Source organism: Rana temporaria, chromosome 8 (assembly GCF_905171775.1).
Source record: "Rana temporaria chromosome 8, aRanTem1.1, whole genome shotgun sequence".
NCBI classification, from domain to species: domain Eukaryota; kingdom Metazoa; phylum Chordata; class Amphibia; order Anura; family Ranidae; genus Rana; species Rana temporaria.
In genome coordinates, this window is record NC_053496.1 from 4,206,714 (window position 1) to 4,228,754 (window position 22,041).

The 22,041-nt window shown below is 48.7% G+C and overlaps 1 protein-coding gene across 1 annotated transcript; it reads right to left on the minus strand.

Annotated features, from left to right (window-relative positions):
• Positions 1-428: 428 nt before the first annotated feature.
• LOC120909837 (centrosome-associated protein CEP250-like) lies at positions 429-22,041 on the minus strand. The gene is made up of 7 exons (XM_040321565.1): positions 22,028-22,041; positions 21,495-21,501; positions 20,318-20,376; positions 20,058-20,223; positions 14,603-14,709; positions 11,038-12,348; positions 429-582 (listed from the first exon to the last, which is right to left on the minus strand). The coding sequence occupies exons 1-7, from the start codon at positions 22,039-22,041 to the stop codon at positions 429-431; spliced, it is 1,818 nt and encodes a 605-aa protein (XP_040177499.1).

The following is a 22,041-nucleotide window of genomic DNA, read 5'->3' on the forward strand; positions in this document are numbered from 1 at the left end:
AAGACAGGGGGGGAGGAGCAGAACTGCAGCCCTAAGCAATCAATCCCAGCACCACTGATTACAGGAGAGCCGAAGGAAATGTACCCGGAAGTCTGGACGAGGAGGTGCTCCACACACATGTTCAGACGTAGGGATCAGACGTAGGGATCGGACGTAGTGATCGGACGTAGGGATCGGACGTTGGGATCGGACGTAGGGATCGGACGTAGGGATCGGACGTAGGGGTCAGACGTAGGGATCTGACGTAGGGATCTGACGTAGGGATCTGACGTAGGGATCTGACGTAGGGATCTGACGTAAGGATCGGACGCAGGGATCTGACGTAGTGATCGGACGTAGGGATCGGACGTAGGGATCTGACGTAAGGATCGGACGTAGTGATCGGACGTAGGGATCGGACGTAGGGATCGGACGACCTCCCCCTTGGGTTAGGCTACCTTGTGAAGAGCGCTCTGTAGACCGGCGTTTTCATCACGGGAAAGGTCAAACTCCAGGCGAGTGCGCAGGAGCTCTTCACGCAACAACACAACGTGGTGGAGAAGATCGGAGCGTTCTGACGCAACAACATCCATCGATTGTTGGCTGTAAATAGGAGGAAGAAAAAGAAAGAAAGTGTTACAGACAAAGATTTTACATCCAATCCGCAAACTCCTGAGACCGGATGGCCAGCAATCATCGCCATCCATTGCATAACCAGGGGTTGACAAATTTGCTTGGAATCTAGGAGCCAGCTAAAAAAGTTAGGAGCCAGAAAACGCACCTCGTCCCGACGAGCTTGCGCGCAGAAGCGAACACATACGTGAGCAGCGCCCGCATATGTAAACGGTGTTCAAACCACACATGTGAGGTATCGTCGCGATCATCAGAGCGAGAGCGATAATTCTAGTCCTAGACCTCCTCTGTAACTCAAAACATGCAACCTGTAGACATTTTTTAAACGTCGCCTATGAAGATTTTAAAGGGTAAAAGTTTGTCGGCATTCCACGAGCGGATGTAATTTTGAAGCGTGACATGTTGGGTATCAATTTACTCGGCGTAACATTATCTTTCATAATATTAAAAAAATGGGGATAACTTTACTGTTGTCTTATTTTTTTAATTAGAAAAAGTGTAATTTTTTCCCAAAAAAAGTGCGCTTGCAAGACCGCTGCGCAAATACGGCGTGACAGGAAGTATTGCAACGATCGCCATTTTATTCTCTAGGGTGTTAGGATAAAAAATATATATAATGTTTGGGGGTTCTAATTAGAGGGAAGAAGATGGCAGTGAAAATAGTGAAAAATTACATTAGAATTGCTGTTTAACTTGTAATACCAACGGCCACCACCAGATGGCGCCAGCTCACACATCTGGTGGAAATAACTTGTAATACCAACGGCCACCACCAGATGGCGCCAGCTCACACATCTGGTGGAAATAACTTGCAATACCAACGGCCACCACCAGATGGCGCCAGCTCACACATCTGGTGGAAATAACTTGTAATACCAATGGCTCACCACCAGATTTTTGCCCCCCCTTCCAAGCCAAGTCGCCAGGACCCTATTTCTAGTCGCCATGGCGAGGCGCCCGGGATTTGTCGAGCCCTGGTGTAGTACGTTCGATTTAAAAAGTGTCACATTTATTGAAAGCATAAAAATTCGCACTCACATTTTAAGGTGCCTGTGTTGACCGGCACCAGTCTGTCCAGCGTAACTGCTCCAATTCCTCCACCAGCGCGCGCTCCACGCCTCAGTGTTTGAGTTGTTAGTTTGCGGAAGTGCCGCGGAGGTGTGGCGTGACAGGGGTCCGTTCGATTGCGTGAAGATTACCCAGCAGCCTCTACGCGTTTCGCATACGTCATCAGGAAGCTATGGGTATCATTCATGTATGAATATTTATATTTTTTCGTTAATTGTTTAGCCAATTGTGCGGATTTGTTATTCCCGGAAGTGTTTACCCCGCCATTTTTAAATCCCTGGAAGTTCCCCAACCGCCATTTTTGTTATGGGTTACCTTTCCTCTGTATAGAGCGGGAACACGTTAGAAATATAAAGAAAGTGGATGTAAACCCAAAACCCAAATTATAAAGTCCGTTTCTCTGTTCTTGCTTTGCGTTACAGGTTATTTACATATCTAGCTTGGACATGTTAAACATAACATAACATATGATAAACATTATGGTTGTCCCGATACCACTTTTTTAGGACCGAGTACGAGTACCGATACTTTTTTTCAAGTAGTCGCCGATACCGAATACCAATACTTTTTTTTAAATGTGTCCCCAAATGCAGCCATGTCCCCCCACATATGCAGCCATGTCCCCCCCATATATGCAGCCATGTCCCCCCCATATATGCAGCCATGTCCCCCACATATGCAGCCATGTCCCCCCACATATGCAGCCATGTCCCCCACATATGCAGCAATGTCCCCCCCATATGCAGCAATGTCCCCCCCCATATCCAGCCATGTCCCCCATAAATCCAGCCACGTCCCCCCACATATGCAGCCATGTCCCCCCTATATGCAGCCATGTCCCCCATAAATCCAGCCATGTCCCCCCTATATGCAGCCATGTCCCCCCTATATGCAGCCATGTCCCCCCCATATGCAGCAATGTCCCCCCCATATGCAGCCATGTCCCCCCTATATCCAGCCATGTCCCCCATAAATCCAGCCATGTCCCCCATAAATCCAGCCACGTCCCCCCTATATGCAGCCATGTCCCCCCTATATGCAGCCATGTCCCCCCTATATGCAGCCATGTCCCCCCTATATGCAGCCATGTCCCCCATAAATCCAGCCATGTCCCCCATAAATCCAGCCATGTCCCCCATAAATCCAGCCATGTCCCCCATAAATCCAGCCACGTCCCCCCTATATGCAGCCATGTCCCCCCCTATATGCAGCCACGTCCCCCCTATATGCAGCCATGTCCCCCCTATATGCAGCCATGTCCCCCCACATATGCAGCCATGTCCCCCGCTATATGCAGCCATGTCCCCCCCTATATGCAGCCACGTCCCCCCTATATGCAGCCATGTCCCCCCTATATGCAGCCATGTCCCCCCTATATGCAGCCATGTCCCCCCCTATATGCAGCCATGTCCCCCACAGATGCAGCCATGTCCCCCCTATATGCTGCCATGTCCCCCCATACCTTGATGATGCCGCCGCTGCATGGGTTAAACAGCGTGCGGGGAACATCACAGCTTTCATTTGAATAGCTGTAGTATTCCCGCTGCGCCGCGTATAGACACTCCCCCTTGCTCGGGATTGGACAGATCCCGAGCAAGGGGGAGTGTCTATACGCGGCACAGCGGGAATACTACAGCTATTCAAATGAAAGCTGTGATATTCCCCGCACGCTGTTTAACCCATGCGGCGGCGGCGGCGTTGTTGCGGTATGCAACTGGGTCGGCGGCGACATTCGTTGCGGCGGCGGGGTGGGTGGGTTGATCAAGTATTCTATTTCGGTATCGGGGGTATTTGCGGGAGTACAAGTACTCCCGCAAATACTCGGTATCGGTCCCGATACCTATACTGGTATCGGGACAACCCTAATAAACATGTCCAAGCTAGATATGTAAATAACCCGTCACTCAAAGCAAGAACAGAGAAACGGACTTTATAATTTGGCAGGTTTTTATCTGGAATTCTGTTAATTTTCACTGAACATTAAAAGAGGATTGCTCAGCGCTGGATTAACTCTGTGTGGCAAGACTGGGCACAGATGATAGGAAATCTTATACTCTACATTGTGACATCAAAATGTTTTTGGGGGGGTTTACATCCACTTTAAATATCATAGCGTCTCGTTGCATTTTAAAAAGGTGCATAATAAAGATCCAACAAAATTGAAGGTTTATGCTAGGGTTGTCCCGATACCATTTTTTTAGGACTGAGTACAAGTACCGATACTTTTTTTTATGTACTCGCCGATACCGAATACCGATACTTTTTTTAAATGTGTCCCCAAATGCAGCCATGTCCCCCCACAAATGCAGCCATGTCCCCCCACATAATGCAGCCATGTCCCCCACATATTACAGCCATGTCCCCCACATAATGCAGCCATGTCCCCCACATATTCCAGCCATGTCCCCCACATATTCCAGCCATGTCCCCCACATATTCCAGCCATGTCCCCCACATAATGCAGCCATGTCCCCCACATAATGCAGCCATGTCCCCCACATAATGCAGCCATGTCCCCCACATATTCCAGCCATGTCCCCCACATATTCCAGCCATGTCCCCCACATATTCCAGCCATGTCCCCCACATAATGCAGCCATGTCCCCCACATATTCCAGCCATGTCCCCCACATAATGCAGCCATGTCCCCCACATAATGCAGCCATGTCCCCCACATATTCCAGCCATGTCCCCCACATAATGCAGCCATGTCCCCCACATATTCCAGCCATGTCCCCCACATATTCCAGCCATGTCCCCCACATATTCCAGCCATGTCCCCCACATAATGCAGCCATGTCCCCCACATATTCCAGCCTTGTCCCCCACATAATGCAGCCATGTCCCCCACATATTCCAGCCATGTCCCCCACATAATGCAGCCATGTCCGCCACATATTCCAGCCATGTCCCCCACATAATGCAGCCATGTCCCCCACATATTCCAGCCATGTCCCCCACATATTGCAGCCATGTCCCCCCACATAATGCAGCCATGTCCCCCACATAATGCAGCCATGTCCCCCACATATTCCAGCCATGTCCCCCACATAATGCAGCCATGTCCCCCACATAATGCAGCCATGTCCCCCACATATTCCAGCCATGTCCCCCACATATTCCAGCCATGTCCCCCACATATTCCAGCCATGTCCCCCACATATTACAGCCATGTCCCCCCACATATTCCAGCCATGTCCCCCACATATTCCAGCCATGTCCCCCACATATTGCAGCCATGTCCCCCACATATTAGAGCCATGTCCCCCACAAATTGCAGCCATGTCCCCCACATATTGCAGCCATGTCCCCCACATATTCCAGCCATGTCCCCCACATAATGCAGCCATGTCCCCCACATATTCCAGCCATGTCCCCCACATAATGCAGCCATGTCCCCCACATAATGCAGCCATGTCCCCCACATATTCCAGCCATGTCCCCCACATATTCCAGCCATGTCCCCCACATAATGCAGCCATGTCCCCCACATATTCCAGCCATGTCCCCCACATATTGCAGCCATGTCCCCCACATATTCCAGCCATGTCCCCCACATAATGCAGCCATGTCCCCCACATATTCCAGCCATGTCCCCCACATATTCCAGCCATGTCCCCCACATATTCCAGCCATGTCCCCCACATAATGCAGCCATGTCCCCCACATATTCCAGCCTTGTCCCCCACATAATGCAGCCATGTCCCCCACATATTCCAGCCATGTCCCCCACATAATGCAGCCATGTCCGCCACATATTCCAGCCATGTCCCCCACATAATGCAGCCATGTCCCCCACATATTCCAGCCATGTCCCCCACATATTGCAGCCATGTCCCCCACATATTCCAGCCATGTCCCCCACATAATGCAGCCATGTCCCCCACATATTCCAGCCATGTCCCCCACATAATGCAGCCATGTCCCCCACATAATGCAGCCATGTCCCCCACATAATGCAGCCATGTCCCCCACATATTCCAGCCATGTCCCCCACATAATGCAGCCATGTCCCCCACATAATGCAGCCATGTCCCCCACATATTCCAGCCATGTCCCCCACATATTCCAGCCATGTCCCCCACATAATGCAGCCATGTCCCCCACATATTCCAGCCATGTCCCCCACATATTGCAGCCATGTCCCCCACATATTCCAGCCATGTCCCCCACATAATGCAGCCATGTCCCCCACATATTCCAGCCATGTCCCCCACATATTCCAGCCATGTCCCCCACATATTCCAGCCATGTCCCCCACATAATGCAGCCATGTCCCCCACATATTCCAGCCTTGTCCCCCACATAATGCAGCCATGTCCCCCACATATTCCAGCCATGTCCCCCACATAATGCAGCCATGTCCGCCACATATTCCAGCCATGTCCCCCACATAATGCAGCCATGTCCCCCACATATTCCAGCCATGTCCCCCACATATTGTAGCCATGTCCCCCACATAATGCAGCCATGTCCCCCACATATTCCAGCCATGTCCCCCACATAATGCAGCCATGTCCCCCACATATTCCAGCCATGTCCCCCACATATTGTAGCCATGTCCCCCACATAATGCAGCCATGTCCCCCACATATTCCAGCCATGTCCCCCACATAATGCAGCCATGTCCCCCACATATTCCAGCCATGTCCCCCACATAATGCAGCCATGTCCCCCACATATTGCAGCCATGTCCCCCACATAATGCAGCCATGTCCCCCACATATTGCAGCCATGTCCCCCACATATTCCAGCCATGTCCCCCACATAATGCAGCCATGTCCCCCACATATTCCAGCCATGTCCCCCACATAATGCAGCCATGTCCCCCACATATTCCAGCCATGTCCCCCACATATTGCAGCCATGTCCCCCACATAATGCAGCCATGTCCCCCACATAATGCAGCCATGTCCCCCACATAATGCAGCCATGTCCCCCACATAATGCAGCCATGTCCTACATACCTTGATGATGCCGCCGTTAATCAGCGTGCGGGGAACATTACAGCTTTCGTTTGAATAGCTGTATCCCCGCCGCGTATAGACACTCCCCCATGCGCGGGATTGGACAGATCATCCGTCCAATCCCGCGCAAGGGGGGAGTGTCTATACGCGGCGGGGATACAGCTATTCAAATGAAAGCTGTAATGTTCCCCGCACGCTGATTAACGGCGGCGGCTTTGCGGTTTGCGGCGACGGGTTTGCGGCGGCGGGGGAACAAGTATTCTATTTCAGTATCGGGGGTATTTGCGGGAGTACGAGTACTCCTGCAAATACTCGGTATCGGTCCCGATACCGATACTGGTATCGGTATCGGGACAACCCTAGTTTATGCTATTGATAAAAGTAGAAAAAAATTGGGAGGAACACAAATCTCAGAAGAGAAATTTCGAAAAATGAAACTTATTGGATTTACAAATTGGATACACTCAAACCTAACGGAATGAACATAGAGTTGTACATAAATTGTTTTTTAGAAAATGACTGAGGGGCTCCAAAATAGCCACAATTTTCTTTTTCTATTTTTTTTCTTTTTCCGTTAACCCTAACAAAAATCACACAATTGGCTAAACAATTAACGAAAATATATAAATATTCATACATGAATGATACCCATAGCTTCCTGATGACGCATGCACGTATGCGAAACGCGTAGAGTCTGCCGGGTAATCTTCACGCAATCGAACGGACCCCTGTCACGCGACACCTCCGCAAACTAACAACTCAAACACTGAGGCGTGGAGCGCACGCCGGTGGAGGAATTGGAGCAGTTCCGCTGGACAGACTGGTGCCGGTCAACATAGGCACCTTAAAATGTGAGTGCGAATTTTTATGCTTTCAATAAATGTGACACTTTTTAAATCGAACGTACTTCACCGTATCTGGCTTTTATTTCTTGGAGATAAGGCATTTAACCACTTACATACCGGGGGGCACTTACGCACCTTCCCGCCCAGGCCAATTTTCAGCTTTCAGCTCTGTCGCACTTTGAATGACAATTGCGCGGTCGTGCTACACTGTACCCAAACAAAATTGGCGTCCTTTTTTCCCCACAAATAGAGCTTTCTTTTGGTGGTATTTGATCACCTCTGCGATTTTTTTTTTTTGCGCAACTAAAAAAAGACTGAAAATTTTGAAAAAAATTACGTTTTTATTTTTTTCTGTAATTTTTTTGTAAATAAGTAAGTTTTCTCTTTCAATTACGGGCACTGATATGGCGGCACTGATGGGCACAGATGAGATGGCACTGATGAACATCGATGAGGTGGCACTGATTGGCGGCGCTGGTATGCGGCACTGATGGGCACTCATAGGCGGCACTGATGGGCACTCATGGGCGGCACTGATAGGCACTCATGGGCGGCACTGTGGGGCGGCACTGATGGACACTGTGGGGCGGCACTGATGGACACTGTGGGGCGGCACTGATGGACACTGTGGGGCGGCACTGATGGACACTGTGGGGCGGCACTGATTTACTTATGTTGCCAGTCAGTGCCCATCAGAATCCTGAGGACGTCATATGACGTCCAGTCAGGATTCTACAACCACTTTGCCGACGTCAATTTGTCATTGGCGGGCGGCAAGGGGTTAAAACATCATTCGGAAAGACAGCAGGATTGCTATGATCTGATGACACTCATCCCTGCAGGGGTTTGACAAATTTGCTTGGAATCTAGGAGCCAGCTAAAAAAGTAAGGAGCCACAAAACGCGCCCCGTCCCGACGAGCTCGCCGTCCCGGCGAACACATACGTGAGCAGCACCCGCATATGTAAACGGTGTTCAAACCACACATGTGAGGTATCGCCGCGATCGGTAGAGCGAGAGCAATAATTCTAGCCCTAGACCTCCTCTGTAACTCAAAACATGCAACCTGTAGAATTTTTTAAACGTCGCCCATGGAGATTTTAAAGGGTAAAAGTTTGTCGGCATTCCACGAGCGGACGCAATTTTGAAGCGTGACATGTTGGGTATCAATTTACTCGGCGTAACATTATCTTTCATAATATTAAAAAAAATGGGGATAACTTTACTGTTGTCTTATTTTTTAATTTAAAAAAGTGTAATTTTTTTTTCCAAAAAAAGTGCGCTTGCAAGACCGCTGCGCAAATACGGCGTGACAGAAAGTATTGCAACGACCGCCATTTTATTCTCTAGGGTGTTAGGATAAAAAATATATATAATGTTTGGGGGTTCTAGGGAAGAAGATGGCAGTGAAAATAGTGAAAAATAACATTAGAATTGCTGTTTATCTTGTAATGCTTAACTTGTAATACCAACGGCCACCACCAGATGGCGCCAGCTTACACATTTGGTGGTAGTAACTTGTAATACCAACGGCTCACCAGCAGATTGCCCCCCTTCCAAGCCAAGTCGCCAGGACCCCATTTCTAGTCGCCATGGCGACCGGGATTTGTCGAGCCCTGCCTGATTGTACTAAAGGCATTTATTACATTATGATCTGGTGAGTGCATATAAAATGAAGAGGTGGTAGTGACACTATTGGTGAAAAGTCACGAATATTTCATTGACTCTCTTGGGAACCTTATTGGAACATCTCTTTAGATAACACCATATATATTTGGGACTATATATATACACACTTTTTGTTTTTTTGGCCTATTCAATTTGATTGATTTCAGTTTGAGTAATTTTTGGGGTTTGATCACTATTGTTTGAGCACATTGATCACTTACCTATTTATATATATATATATTTAAATAGCTGTAGGTGTATATTTTCTATATATTCTATGCACAGGATCAGCGCAACTACATTTCCCATGATGCTCAGGCACTCTGCAGTGTAGTGAAGCATCATGGGAAATGTAGTTCCAAAACATCTGGGGTACCGAGGTCCCCCATCACTGTCCTATATCACTCATATACCTTTCCATCAGATGGGGTTCAGCTACTTTTCTTGAGTTTTCACAGCGGCCTTCCAGGAGGTGCAATTCTATTCCGCTACTAGATGTTCTCAGTCTTCTCAGCTTCCGACGATCTGCGCATTCGCAGTAGTGACGTCACGCCAGCTGATCTGCTGATCAGCTGGCGTGACGTCAACACGGCGCATGCGCAGATCGTCTGAGGCATTATTCCAAATATCAGGTAGAATCTGTTGGTCTGATTCTGCCTTGCTCTCTATGCAGTGGTCACATGTTGCTGCGAGGGGGAGGAAGAGGAGGGAGGGAGGGAGGGAGGGAGGAAGGAAGGAAGGAAGGAAGGAAGGAAGGAAGGAAGGAAGGAAGGAAGAAAGAAAGAAAGAAAGAAAGAAAGAAAGAAAGAAAGAAAGAAAGAAAGAAAGAAAGAAAGAAAGAAAGAAAGAAAAGGAAAGGAAAAGAAAAGAAAAGAAAAGAAAAGAAAAGAGAGAGAGAAGGAAGGGAGGAAAGAAGGAAGGAAAGAAGGAAGGAAAGAAGGAAGGGAAAGGAAATAAGGAAGGAAAGAAAGAGAGAGAGAGGGGGAGGAGGAGGAAGGAAGCAAGGAAGAGAGGGGGAGGAGGGAGGAAGGAAGGAAGGAAGGAAGGAAGGAAGGAAGGAAGGAAGGAAGGAAAAGGGGGAGGAGGAAGGAAGAGGGGGAGGAGGAAGGAAGGGAGAGAGAGAGGGGGAGGAGGAAGGGAGGAAAGAAGAGAGACGCCGTACGGAACTCCGTAACTTGCGTACGCAGGGCTCCCGCAACGTTGTGAATCGGTGTTAGTATGCAATTTGCATACTAGACACTGAGCACAATGGGAGCGCCCCCTAGCGGTCATCGCAAGAATGCAGCCTAGATATGCGTGGCATAAGAGCCTTATTCCACGCAGATTTTAGGCTGCAGTAGGCGTTACGATGTTCCTGAATCAGGAGCATTCGTAACGCCGGCGCAAGCAAGCAATTGCGCTGCGTAACTATGGTTACGCAGGCGCAATTGCTCTCTGAATCCGGGCCAATGACTCCGACTATCTGCGCATGCGCAGTGTTGATGTCACGCGCTGGAGTTACGTCACTTCTGCACAAATCGGTGGAGGCATTATCCGACGACCTGCAGTAGTCAACAGAACATTGGCTTGGGAGCAAGCCTGCATGAGTGTCCTCAAAGCAAGAGGCCTGCTATGGGGGCACTCAGCGTGGGGGGGGGGGGGGAGCCAAGAGTGCCGAAGGGGGGACCGAGAAGAGGAGGATCAGGGCTGCTCTGTACAAAACAAAAATTTTAATCTTGTCTCAATCTATACAATGCTAAATGAGGTTTTATCATCCTTTCCAGGACCAAATGAATGATTAACACACATAAAAAGGTAACAAGAAGGCAAACACTACAAAGATAAACAGCGAATGCAACTGAATAGTAAAATACAACTGTCGTTTATTGCAGTACTTACTGGCTTTCTCGCAGCTCTTGCTCCATGTGATGTAAGCGAGACGTCACTTCCCCTTCCCGCTTCTTCAGACGTGACCTAAGAGACTCCACCTCCAGAGAGCAACCATCCAACTGTGACCGGATGGGAAGCAATTCCCGCTCTAGCTCTTCAGTATGGAGCTTGCTGGACTCCAATTTATCTAAAGAGGTCTCAAGTTTTAACTTCAGCAAATTCACTTCCTGTTCCGACACCCCCAGCCGGGACCTCAATGAACTCACTTCCTGTTCCGACACCCCCAGCCGGGACCTCAATGAACTCACTTCCTGCTCCGACACCCCCAGCCGGGACCTCAATGAACTCACTTCCTGTTTAGATGCTTCAGCTAGGGATGTCAGTGACTTAACTTCCAGCTTTGATAGTTCCAACTGTGACTTCAGGGAATCCAACTCTGGCTCCTTTTCTAGTTGCAACCTCAATAAGCTTGTTTCCTGCTTTGCTTCTTCAAGGTTTACCCTCATCAAGCTTACTTCCTGTTCAGTTGTCTCAAGCTGCGACCTCATCTTGTTCATTTCCAAATCTGCTTCTTCAAGTTGCGGCTTCATTGAGCCAACGTTTTCGAACTGTGACCTCATTAAGCTTGACTCCTGTTCCGAGGCCTCCAGTTGTGATCTCAGCAAGTCCACTTCCTGTCCCGAGGCCTCCAGTTGTGATCTCAGCAAGTCCACTTCCTCTCCTGAGGCCTCCAGTTGCGATCTGAGGAAGTCCACTTCCTGTCCTGAGGCCTCCCGTTGTGATCTCAGCAAGTCCACTTCCTGTCCCGAGGCCTCCAGTTGTGATCTGAGGAAGTCCACTTCCTGTCCCGAGGCCTCCAGTTGTGATCTGAGGAAGTCCACTTCCTGTCCCGAGGCCTCCAGTTGTGATCTGAGGAAGTCCACTTCGGATGTCTCCAAATTTGACCTCAGCAAGCTCGTCTCCTGTTCTGCAGTCTTGAGTTGTGACCTAAGTGACGTTAGCTCAAACTCCAATGCCTCCACGTGTGACCGGTCCATACCGTGTTCAGAGGACTCCATTTCTAATCTTGTGGATTGCGCTTTGGGTCTAAAAGTCTCAAATGACGACTCGACAGCCTTCGTTGCCATCTCCGTATCCGAGGTATATTCCTGTCCGGCTTCTTCCACGGTTTTCACTCCATGGTTCCATCGAACTAGGAGATAGTTTGGAGGTTCTGGCCCTCTGTGTGGCTCCTGAAGCCTCCATGAGATGAAGGAGGAACATGAGGTTTGCAGGAGGCAGGAACATCTTGTCCAATCAGCGTGCAGGGCAGATAAATCTCTGTCAGGATTAAAATCACAAGCAAGTCAGCATCTGATCAAAACAAGTCTAAAACAATAGCTCCTGATGTGTAGGCCTAGTGGCAATATGTGTCCTGTGAGTCTTACAGAAGATGTGGAATACACAAGAGCAGGGGTCCCCAAACTGCAGCCCACAGGACAGATGTGGCCCTTTGCTTGCCTTTATTTGCCTCTTGGGTCACTATTCCTCCCACTGACACCAATGATGGGTCACTATTCCTCCCACTGATACCAATGATGGGACACTATTCCCCCCACTGATCCCAATGATGGGACACTATTTCCCCCACTGATACCAATGATGGGACACTATTCCCCCCACTGATACCAATGATGGGACACTATTCCTCCCACTGACACCAATGATGGGACACTATTCCCCCCACTGACACCAATGATGGGACACTATTCCTCCCACTGATACCAATGATGGGACACTATTTCTCCCACTGACACCAATGATGGGACACTATTCCTCCCACTGATACCAATGATGGGACACTATTCCCTCCACTGATACCAATGATGGGACACTATTCCTCCCACTGACACCAATGATGGGACACTATTCCTCCCACTGACACCAATGATGGGACACTATTCCTCCCACTGACACCAATGATGGGACACTATTCCTCCCACTGACACCAATGATGGGACACTATTCCTCCCACTGACACCAATGATGGGACACTATTCTTTCCATTGACACCAATAATGTAATTTTTTTTTTTTTTTAACTCCCACTGACCACCAAGCCTATGGAATGGTTTACTCCCACTGGCCACAGTCTGGCCCCCTAATATTTGAAGGCCAGTAAACTGGCCCCTTGTTTCAAAAGTTTTGAGACCCGTATGCAGGGTTCTCCAAAGTGCGGCATGCGGGAAAAATCAGGCCAGCAAGGCTATTTTTTTCTGGCCCGCAGCCAGAGTCCTCAGACTTGCCACAAAAGCAGTCTCTGCTCAAGCTTTGTCAGGTTAGGGGCATACTGTCGGTATACAGCGCAGGTTTCTCAACCCGATAAAGCCCGCCCTTCCCAGCTCTTCACTGTGTTGTTGGTTGCTAGACCGCCGGCGTGTCTAGGGAAGCACAGTCAGTCCCACGACGGGCGCACTGTTGGTGTCGGTGGGAGGAATAGTGACCAGGGCAGGAGAGAGAAGGAAGAGGTGAGCTGACACTTTCAGATTTTCAGCAGCACCACCCCCCCTCCCCGGTTCCCTGCTCCTGGGGGGCCTAAAGCTGTGTAAGGGGCCCCAAAATTTGTGATGGCTGCCCTGCGCATATATGAGGGCCCTGATGGGGACGCGTGCACGCAGGGACGCCTTGATGATGGGGACATACACGCATCCGAAGGGGGGGGGGCGACTGGAACATACATGCATGGGGGGGGGGCTGATGGGGACACACGTACACGCGGGTGGGGACGTGTGCGCAGGGGGGGGCCTGATGGGGACGCGTGCGCACGGGGGGGGGGGGGCCTAAAGAATCACAAAGACATCACTATACCCAAAATAAGGACAGCAAAGAAAATGGAAAGATTTTATATAAAATGTCTTCAGCATTGCAATGAGACGGAACTGTGGAAAGCAAAATCATACTTCATTCTCTGCTCCAGGGGGGCCTAAAGCTGTGTAAGGGGCCCCAAAATTTGTGATGGCTGCCCTGCGCATTTATGAGGGCCCTGATGGGGACGCGTGCACGCAGGGACGCCTTGATGATGGGGACATACACGCATGCAGAAGGGGGGGGGGGGGGGACTGGAACATGCATGCATGGGGGGGCTGACGTGGGACACGTGCACGCGGGGGGGCCTTTATGGGGACATGTGCACACAGGGGGCCCCTGATAGGGACGCATGCGCGCAGGGGAGGGGGGCCCTGACGGGGACGCGTGCGCACAGGGGGGGGCCTGACGGGGATGCACGGGGGGGGGGGCCCTGACGGGGACGAGTGCACACGGGGGGGGAGCCCTGACGGGGACGCGTGCGCACAGGGGGGGGGGGGGGGCGACTTATATAAAATGTCTTCAGCATGGCGATAAGAGACGAAACCGTGGAAAGAAAAATATAAAGCGGATTTGACTTCATCTTTGAAGATCTGCGAAAAAGGAAGTTGGGAAATAAATCTGCTTAATAAATGGCTACAATGTACCGAAATATCTGAAACTCCCAGAAATGTTGCAAAGAATAATAAAATTCCCTCTCGGCGCGCTTCGTGGATTTTTGCCCCCGTTACCTTTCTGTTGCGGTTTTCAGTTCCCGAAAAAGTCGATGAAATGAGACGACCTCGGTCCACAGATGTAGGAGGCGGGACTTCTCCCCTTGTATCCGGCTGATGTACATCTGTACCCAACAAAGACCCCACCCCCAGAAATATTACTAAAGCTTCGTTATCCAATGAAATCTGTCCAGTTTTACAATCCTTTACACCTCCTCATGGGGGAAGTTTTATGATGCAGGGGAACCTCGGCTTACGAGTAACGCGGTTAACGAGCCGAATTCAAGCGAATGGGGAGTGCAGTACCGCATTTTGCCAGAGGTGAGGAGGCGCCGGAGCTGATCGGAGCCGTTTTGGTAATACTCTGTTCCCGGGTGTTTCTTAACCATTCCAAGGTCAGCCGAGCTGTCCCCGATCATTTCCGAGGCTCTCCGGCGCCCCCCCCCCCCACCTCTGGCCACATGCGGTATTGCATGCCATTGAAGTCAATGCGGAACACATTATTTTCGTTTTCCATTGAATTCTATGGGGAAACTCGCTTTGATATGCAAGTGCTTTGGATTACAAGCATTCTCTTGGAACGGATTATCCTCGTAACCCGAGGTTCCCCTGTATTTATTTTGTATGTTCTCCTCATTTTCACGTCTGGCCCCAATTTGCTGGCGTCATCTACGGGGCCGATTGTCCTTTACCGTCCCCCGCTGCCCCCAGGATTATCATAAATCAAAGCACTTGAGAGGAACGATCGATCCTGTTTTTTTTCAAAATTGTCGCTCTATTTTTGTTTATAGCGCAAAAAATAAAAAACCGCAGAGGGATTCGAATACCACCAAAAGAAATCTCTATTTGAGGGAAAAATGACAATAAATTGTATTTGGGAGCCACGTCGCACGACTGCGCAATTGTCAGTTAAAGCGACGAATCGCAAAAAACTGGCCTGGTTTAGGAAGGGGGTAAATTCTGCCGGGGCTGAAGTAGTTAACTAGTAAATCACACGGTCATGCGACATTGTACCCAAATAAAATTTATATCATTTTTTTCCCACAAAAAGAGTTTTCTTTTGCTGGTATTTGATCATTTTTCTACTTTCTGCTATAATAAATATCCCCAAAAATATATATAAAAAAATAATAATCTTCCTCAGTTTAGTCATATATATATATATATATATATATATATATATATATTTATTTATTTATTTATTCTTCTGCATGTTTTTATTTTATTGTGCTGGTATTTGATCATTTCTGCGTTTTTATTTTTTGCGCTATAAAACAAAAAAAGATTGACAATTTAGGAGAAAAAAAAAAAAAAAGCAATGGCCCGGATTCAAAAAGCAATTGCGCCTGCGTAACCATAGTTACACAGGCGCAATTGCTTACTTGCGCCGGCGTAACGAATGCTCCTGATTCAGGAACCTCGTTACGCCGACTGCAGCCTAAGATCTGCGCGGCATAAGGCTCTTATGCCCGCATATCTTAGGCTGCATTCTTGCGATGGCCGCTAGGTGGCGTTCCCGTTGTGCTCACTGTATAGTATGCAAATTGCATACTAACGCCGATTCACAACGTTACGCGAGCCCTGCGTACGCAGTTTACGTCGTTTGCGTACGGCGGTTTTAGCAGGGGCAGCCAATGTTACGTATACCCGTCATTTCCGCGTCGCGAAATTTGAACTTTACGTAGTTTGCGTAAGTGAATCGTTCACTTTGAAGCAAATGACGTCCTTGCGACGTCATTTGCCGCAATGCACGTCGGGAAAGTTTCCCGACGGAGCATGCGCTCTACGATCGGCGCGGGAACGCGCCTAATTTAAATGATTCCCGCCCCCTACGGGATCATTTAAATTGCGCGCGCTTACGCCGGGGAAATTTTGCCGGAGCGCCCACGCAATTTACGGAGCTACTGCTCTGTGAATCGCGGGTAGCGCAGAAAATTAGCGGGGGCGCAGGGCAAAAACGTTGCCCTGCGCCTCCGTAAAAACTGCGCAAAGGTAGCTGAATCTACCCCAATATATATTTTTTTTTTTACCAAATGACCCAAAATATATAAAAATATAAAATAAAAATCTTCCTCAGTTTAGTCCAATATATATATATATATATTCTTCTGCGTGTTTTTATTTTCTTTGCTGGTATTTGATAACCATTGGGGGTTTTTTATTATATAAAAAAAAAACAAAGACCAAAAAGTAAAGCATTTCCACATTCTGCTGCATAACACAAATAAAAGGGAAAAAAAAATTAAATCTTCGTACATTTTGGCCAAAAAGTATTCTGCTTTGGTAAAAAAGAAAAGGAGTGTAGAGGTCGACCGATATGGGTTTTTCTCTGGCCGATGCCGATATTTAGAAATCTGGGCGGCCGATATTTTAGGCCGATTTATTTTAATTTTTTTGTGACACTGGCTCGTGGCACTGGATGGCACGAGCAGAAGGCACCGATTGGCAGATGGCCCTGGTTGGCACTGGCAATTGGCACGTGGCACTGACTGGCAGGTGGCACTAATTGGCACTGGCAGGTGGCACTGGATGGCAATAGTTAGCACTGGCAGGTGGCACGGGATGGAAGGTGGCACTAATTGGCATTGGATGGTGGCACTGGCAGATGGCACTGGATGGCAAGTGGCACTGGCAGGTGGCAGGTGGCACTGGTGCAAAAAAAAAAAAAAAAAAAATGGTGTCAGACCCCCTCTCCCTCCAGTATAGACCCCCCCCCTGCCCCCCGTAGTACAGACACCAGAGAGCGGTGTGTGTCCCACAAGCGCAGGCCCCTCCTCCTCTGTGGGTGTAAACAGAGAGGAGGGCCGCGGCTCCGGAGCTAGGCCAAAGCCGCGGCCTTTCCTGATGCTGTGACCGCGGCGGCAATTTAAATTGCATTCTTTATTGTGAAAATGACAGTTGCAGTTTGGGAGTTATCCACAGGGGGCGCTGTAGGAGTTAGTGTTCACCTAGTGTGTGTTTACAACTGTAGGGGGGTGTGGCTGTAGGAATGACGTCATCGATCGTGTCTTCCCTATAAAGGGGATCACTCGATCGATGCGCCGCCACAGTGAAGCACGGGGAAGCTGTGTTTACATACGGCTCTCCCCGTTCTTCAGCTCCGGGGAGCGATCGCGAGGGGGCGGCTATAAACGAATAGCCGCGCCGTCGTCCCGGATCGCTCCCCGCGGGTTACCGACCGACGCATGTAGCGGGGGGGTCCCGATCGGACCCCCGACCCGCGGAAAGGCAGGGACGTACATGTACGCCAATGTGCGTGTACGTGCCATTCTGCCAACGTATTTAGTCGTGCGGCGGTCGGGAAGCGGTTAAACAAAGAAATATAGCAGAATAAATTACTGGCTAAAATTTATGAAGAAAGATTATTTATTTGCAAAATTTTATAAACAGAAACTAAGAAATATTTGTTTGTTTTTTCAAAATTCTTTTTTTTTTTTTCATTTATTTAGCAAAAAAAATAAAAACCCCAGTGGTGATTAAATCCCACCAAAAGAAAGTTCAATGTGTGAAAAGAAAATGATAAAAAATGTGTACAGTGCCGCATTTGTCATTCTAAGTGTGACGGCGCTGAAAGCTGAAAAACGGCCTGGGCAGGAAGGGGGTGAAAGTGCCCCCCCCCCGTATTGAAGGGGTTAACCACTTCCCGCCCAGTCAATTGACGTCCGGGAAGTGGTTGTGAAATCCTGACTGGACGTCTATTGACGTCCTGCAGGATTTCGTTCCGGCGCGCGCCCGTGGGGGCGCGCAGCGTGGCGATCGGTGATGCGGGGTGTCAGTCTGGCACCCTGCATCTCCGATCTCGGTAAGGAGCCTCCAGGCGGAGCCTCTTTACCACGTGATCAGCCGTGTCCAATCACGGCTGATCACGATGTAAACAGGAAGAGGCGTTGATCGGCTCTTCCTCACTCGCGTCTGACAGACGCCAGTAGAGGAGAGCCGATCGGCAGCTCTCCTGACAGGGGGGGGGGGTTTGCGCTGATTGTTTATCAGCACAGCCCCCCCTTGGATGCCCACACTGGACCACCAGGGAAGGGCAAAAAAAATAAATAGATGCCAATCAGTGCCCACAAATGGGCACTGACTGGCAACATGGACCCCTCAGTGTCCATCAGTGCCACCCCACAGTGCCCACCTATCAGTGCCCATCTCTGCCACCCATAAGTACCCATCAGTGCCGCCCATGAGTGTCCAGCGCCGCCTATGAGTGCCCATCATGAGTGCCACCTCATCGGTGCCCGTAATCAAAGTAGAAAACGTACTTACCGTATTTATCGGCGTATACCGCGCACTTTTTTTCCCTGAAAATCAGGGCAAAATCGTGGGTGCTCGATATACGCCGATACCCGCGCCAAGTTTGAATACTGCGCCGGCATATACCGAGCGCAGTACACTGGTGTATAGTCGGGCAGGCTCGGCTCCTCTCGCGCTCACGTCCTGGACGTACAGGACGTGAGCGCGAGAGTAGCCAAGCCTGTCCAACTATACACCAGTGTACTGCGCTCGGTATATGCCGGCGCAGTATTCAAACTCGGCGGGGGAAAGCGGGGACCGAGCGGGGACGCCGCAGAAGGACGCCGGACCTGACGAAGAGGACACCCGAAGCCGCAGACGGATGCCGGACCCGACGAGGCCGCCAATGGATGCCGCGCAAGACACAAAAATCTTTTTTCCACAGAAATGCGGGTCCACTTTAGGGGTGCGCGCTATATGCCGGAGCGTGCAATACCCCGATAAATACGGTATTTACCAAAGAAAATTTACAGAAAAAAATAACTTCATTTTTTTCAAAAATGTCGGTCTTTTTTTAGTTGTTGCGCAAAAAAATAAAAAAATCGCAGAGGTGATCAAATACCACCAAAAGAAATCTCCATTTGTGGGAACTAAACTGATAAAAATGTCATTTGGGTACAGTGTAGCACGACCGCGCAATTGTCATTCAAAATGCGACAGCGCTGAAAGCTGAAAATTGGCCTGGGCAGGAAGGGGGTGAAAGTGCCCCCCGGTATTGAAGGGGTTAATCACCCTTTTAATAGCCGCTAGGAAACATGAAATCTCAAAAGCATGAAACTTCCTTTTTAGGCCGAGTTCATATGAATATGCGAATTGATGGATGCGTTAACTGCATCCGATTCGTATAAATATGCGAATCGGACCAGCATTCAACGGAGTCGGCTCACATGTCCGGGGGCGGCCGCCGCGGTCCATTTCTGAAAAGAGTCCTGTGCGATTTTGGGCGTGGCTTAGGTGAAAATTCAAGTAAAAATTTGCACATGAACCCGGGGAACAAAACCGCGCCGGACTGTAAACCGCATCGGACACGTGTGAGCCTCGCAGTAAACATGGAGTTTTATATTTAGTGTAGCGGTGTCCTAATTAAAATTTTCACTGACCTGCTGAAGTTCCATCACCTTTATCTCCGTCTCAGACTGACTAGCCCCGCCCCCTTACTGCCCCGCCCCCCCCCCTCGCTTACCCCCTTCTCCAGCTCCCATTCTTTTTCCTTTCTCTCAAGCTCCAGTTTGGCTTCTGACCAATCAGCCGTCAGCTTCTCTAGATCTTCTCCCAGATATCTGTTGGCTTCCTGCGTGCGTTCCAGGTCGTCTCTTAGCAGCGCATTTGTGTCGGCAAACGTCTCACTTCTGCCCATCGAAAAAAAAAAAAGAGATGAATCCAGATTGTCGCCGATTGCCTTAAATTATAAAATCGATCAAATGTATCCGCCCACTCACTCACCTTTGCTGCTCCTCCTCCAATCTCTGCAAAGCTTTTTCTATGTCCAATTCTCCTCGGCTCTGTGAGAAAAAAAAATATATATATTCAGATTTTATTGCATTTCCGTAACTACAGCACATTATACAATGCTCTACAGCCACGCCCCCCCCCCAACCTTTTTTGGCTCCAGGGGGCCGCTTTTTACGGCAGCAAAAAATTTGGACAGGAATAAATCAAAAACGACATAAAACCAGAATATAAACAAAAAAATAAAGTGTAAAATAGGTTTAAAATCCCCCTGATGAAGTGATGTGCCCTGTGATGAAACTAGTAGGGGCGGGGCTTTGACAACGTCATGGTGCTCAGTCCTGTACAGTCAGTGCAGCTGAATAAGAGGGTCACACAACATATTTTATTCCTTGTGAGCCGCTATGTGGGTTACCTGTGTATTACATACTCCTGAACCGTAGAATAAAGCAAACATAAAACCATAATATAAAAAAAAAAAAGGAAGTGTAAAATCCCCCTGATGAAGTCACACGAAGACATAAAACCCTTCTATAAACAAAAAAATAAAGGATAAAATCCCCCTGATGAAGTCACGTGGCAAAACATGCATGGGCGGGGCTTGGATGACGCCACGGCGCTCCTGTACAGTTAGTGAGGCTGAATAAGAGGGTCACGGTGTACTTTATTCATTGCGAGCTGCTACGTGGTTCGCCTGTGTGTTAAATACTCCTGTACCATGTAATAAATTAGAAAGACATAAAACCCTACTATAAACACATTTTTTTAATAAAGGGTAAAATGTCCCTGAAGAAGTCACGTGCCCTGTGGCGAAACGCATATGGGCGGGGATTGGATGACGCCACGGCGCTCGATCCTGTATGGTCAGTGCATCTGAAAAAGAGGGTCACGATGTACTTTATTCATTGTGAGCTGCTATGTGGTTTCCCTTACTGTGGAATAAATCAAAAACTACATCAAACCGTAATATAAAAAAAAAAAAATCTAAAATAAGGTAAAATTCCCCTGATGAAGTCATGTGCTCTGTGACAAAATGCGCAGGGGCTGGGCTTGGAAAACGTCACGGGGCTCAATCCTGTACTGGTCATTGCGGCTGAATAAGAGGGTCACAATGTATTTTATTCCATGCAAGCCCCTACGTGGTTTGCCTGTGTGTTAAATACCATTTTACCCTGGAACTAGAAAAAAAAAAAGACATAAAAACTATACTATAAACAAAAAAAATAAAGTGTAAAATCCCCCTGATGAAGTCACGTGCCATGTGACGATACGTGTAGGGGTGGGGCTTGGATTACGCCACGGCACTCGATCCTGTACGGTCAGTGTGGCTGAATGAGAGAGTCACAATGTATTTTATTCCTAGCAAATTGCTATGTGGTTTGCCTGTGTATTAAATACTCTGAACGTGGAATAAATCAAAAAACGACATAAAACCATAATAATATAAACAAAAAAAAATGTAAAGTAGGTTTAAAATCCCCCCAGATGAAGTCACATGCCCTGTGACAAAATGTGAATGGGCGGGGCGTGGATGATGTCAACGCTGTATCCTATAAGCTCAGTGAGGCTGAATAACAGGGTCTCAATGCATTTTATTCCTTCCGAGCTCCCATGTGGTTTGCCCGTGTGTTCCTTTACCGTGGAAGGAATCAAAAACCATAATATAAAAACTAAAAATTCAGTGTACAATATGTGTAAAATTACCCTGATGAAGTCAT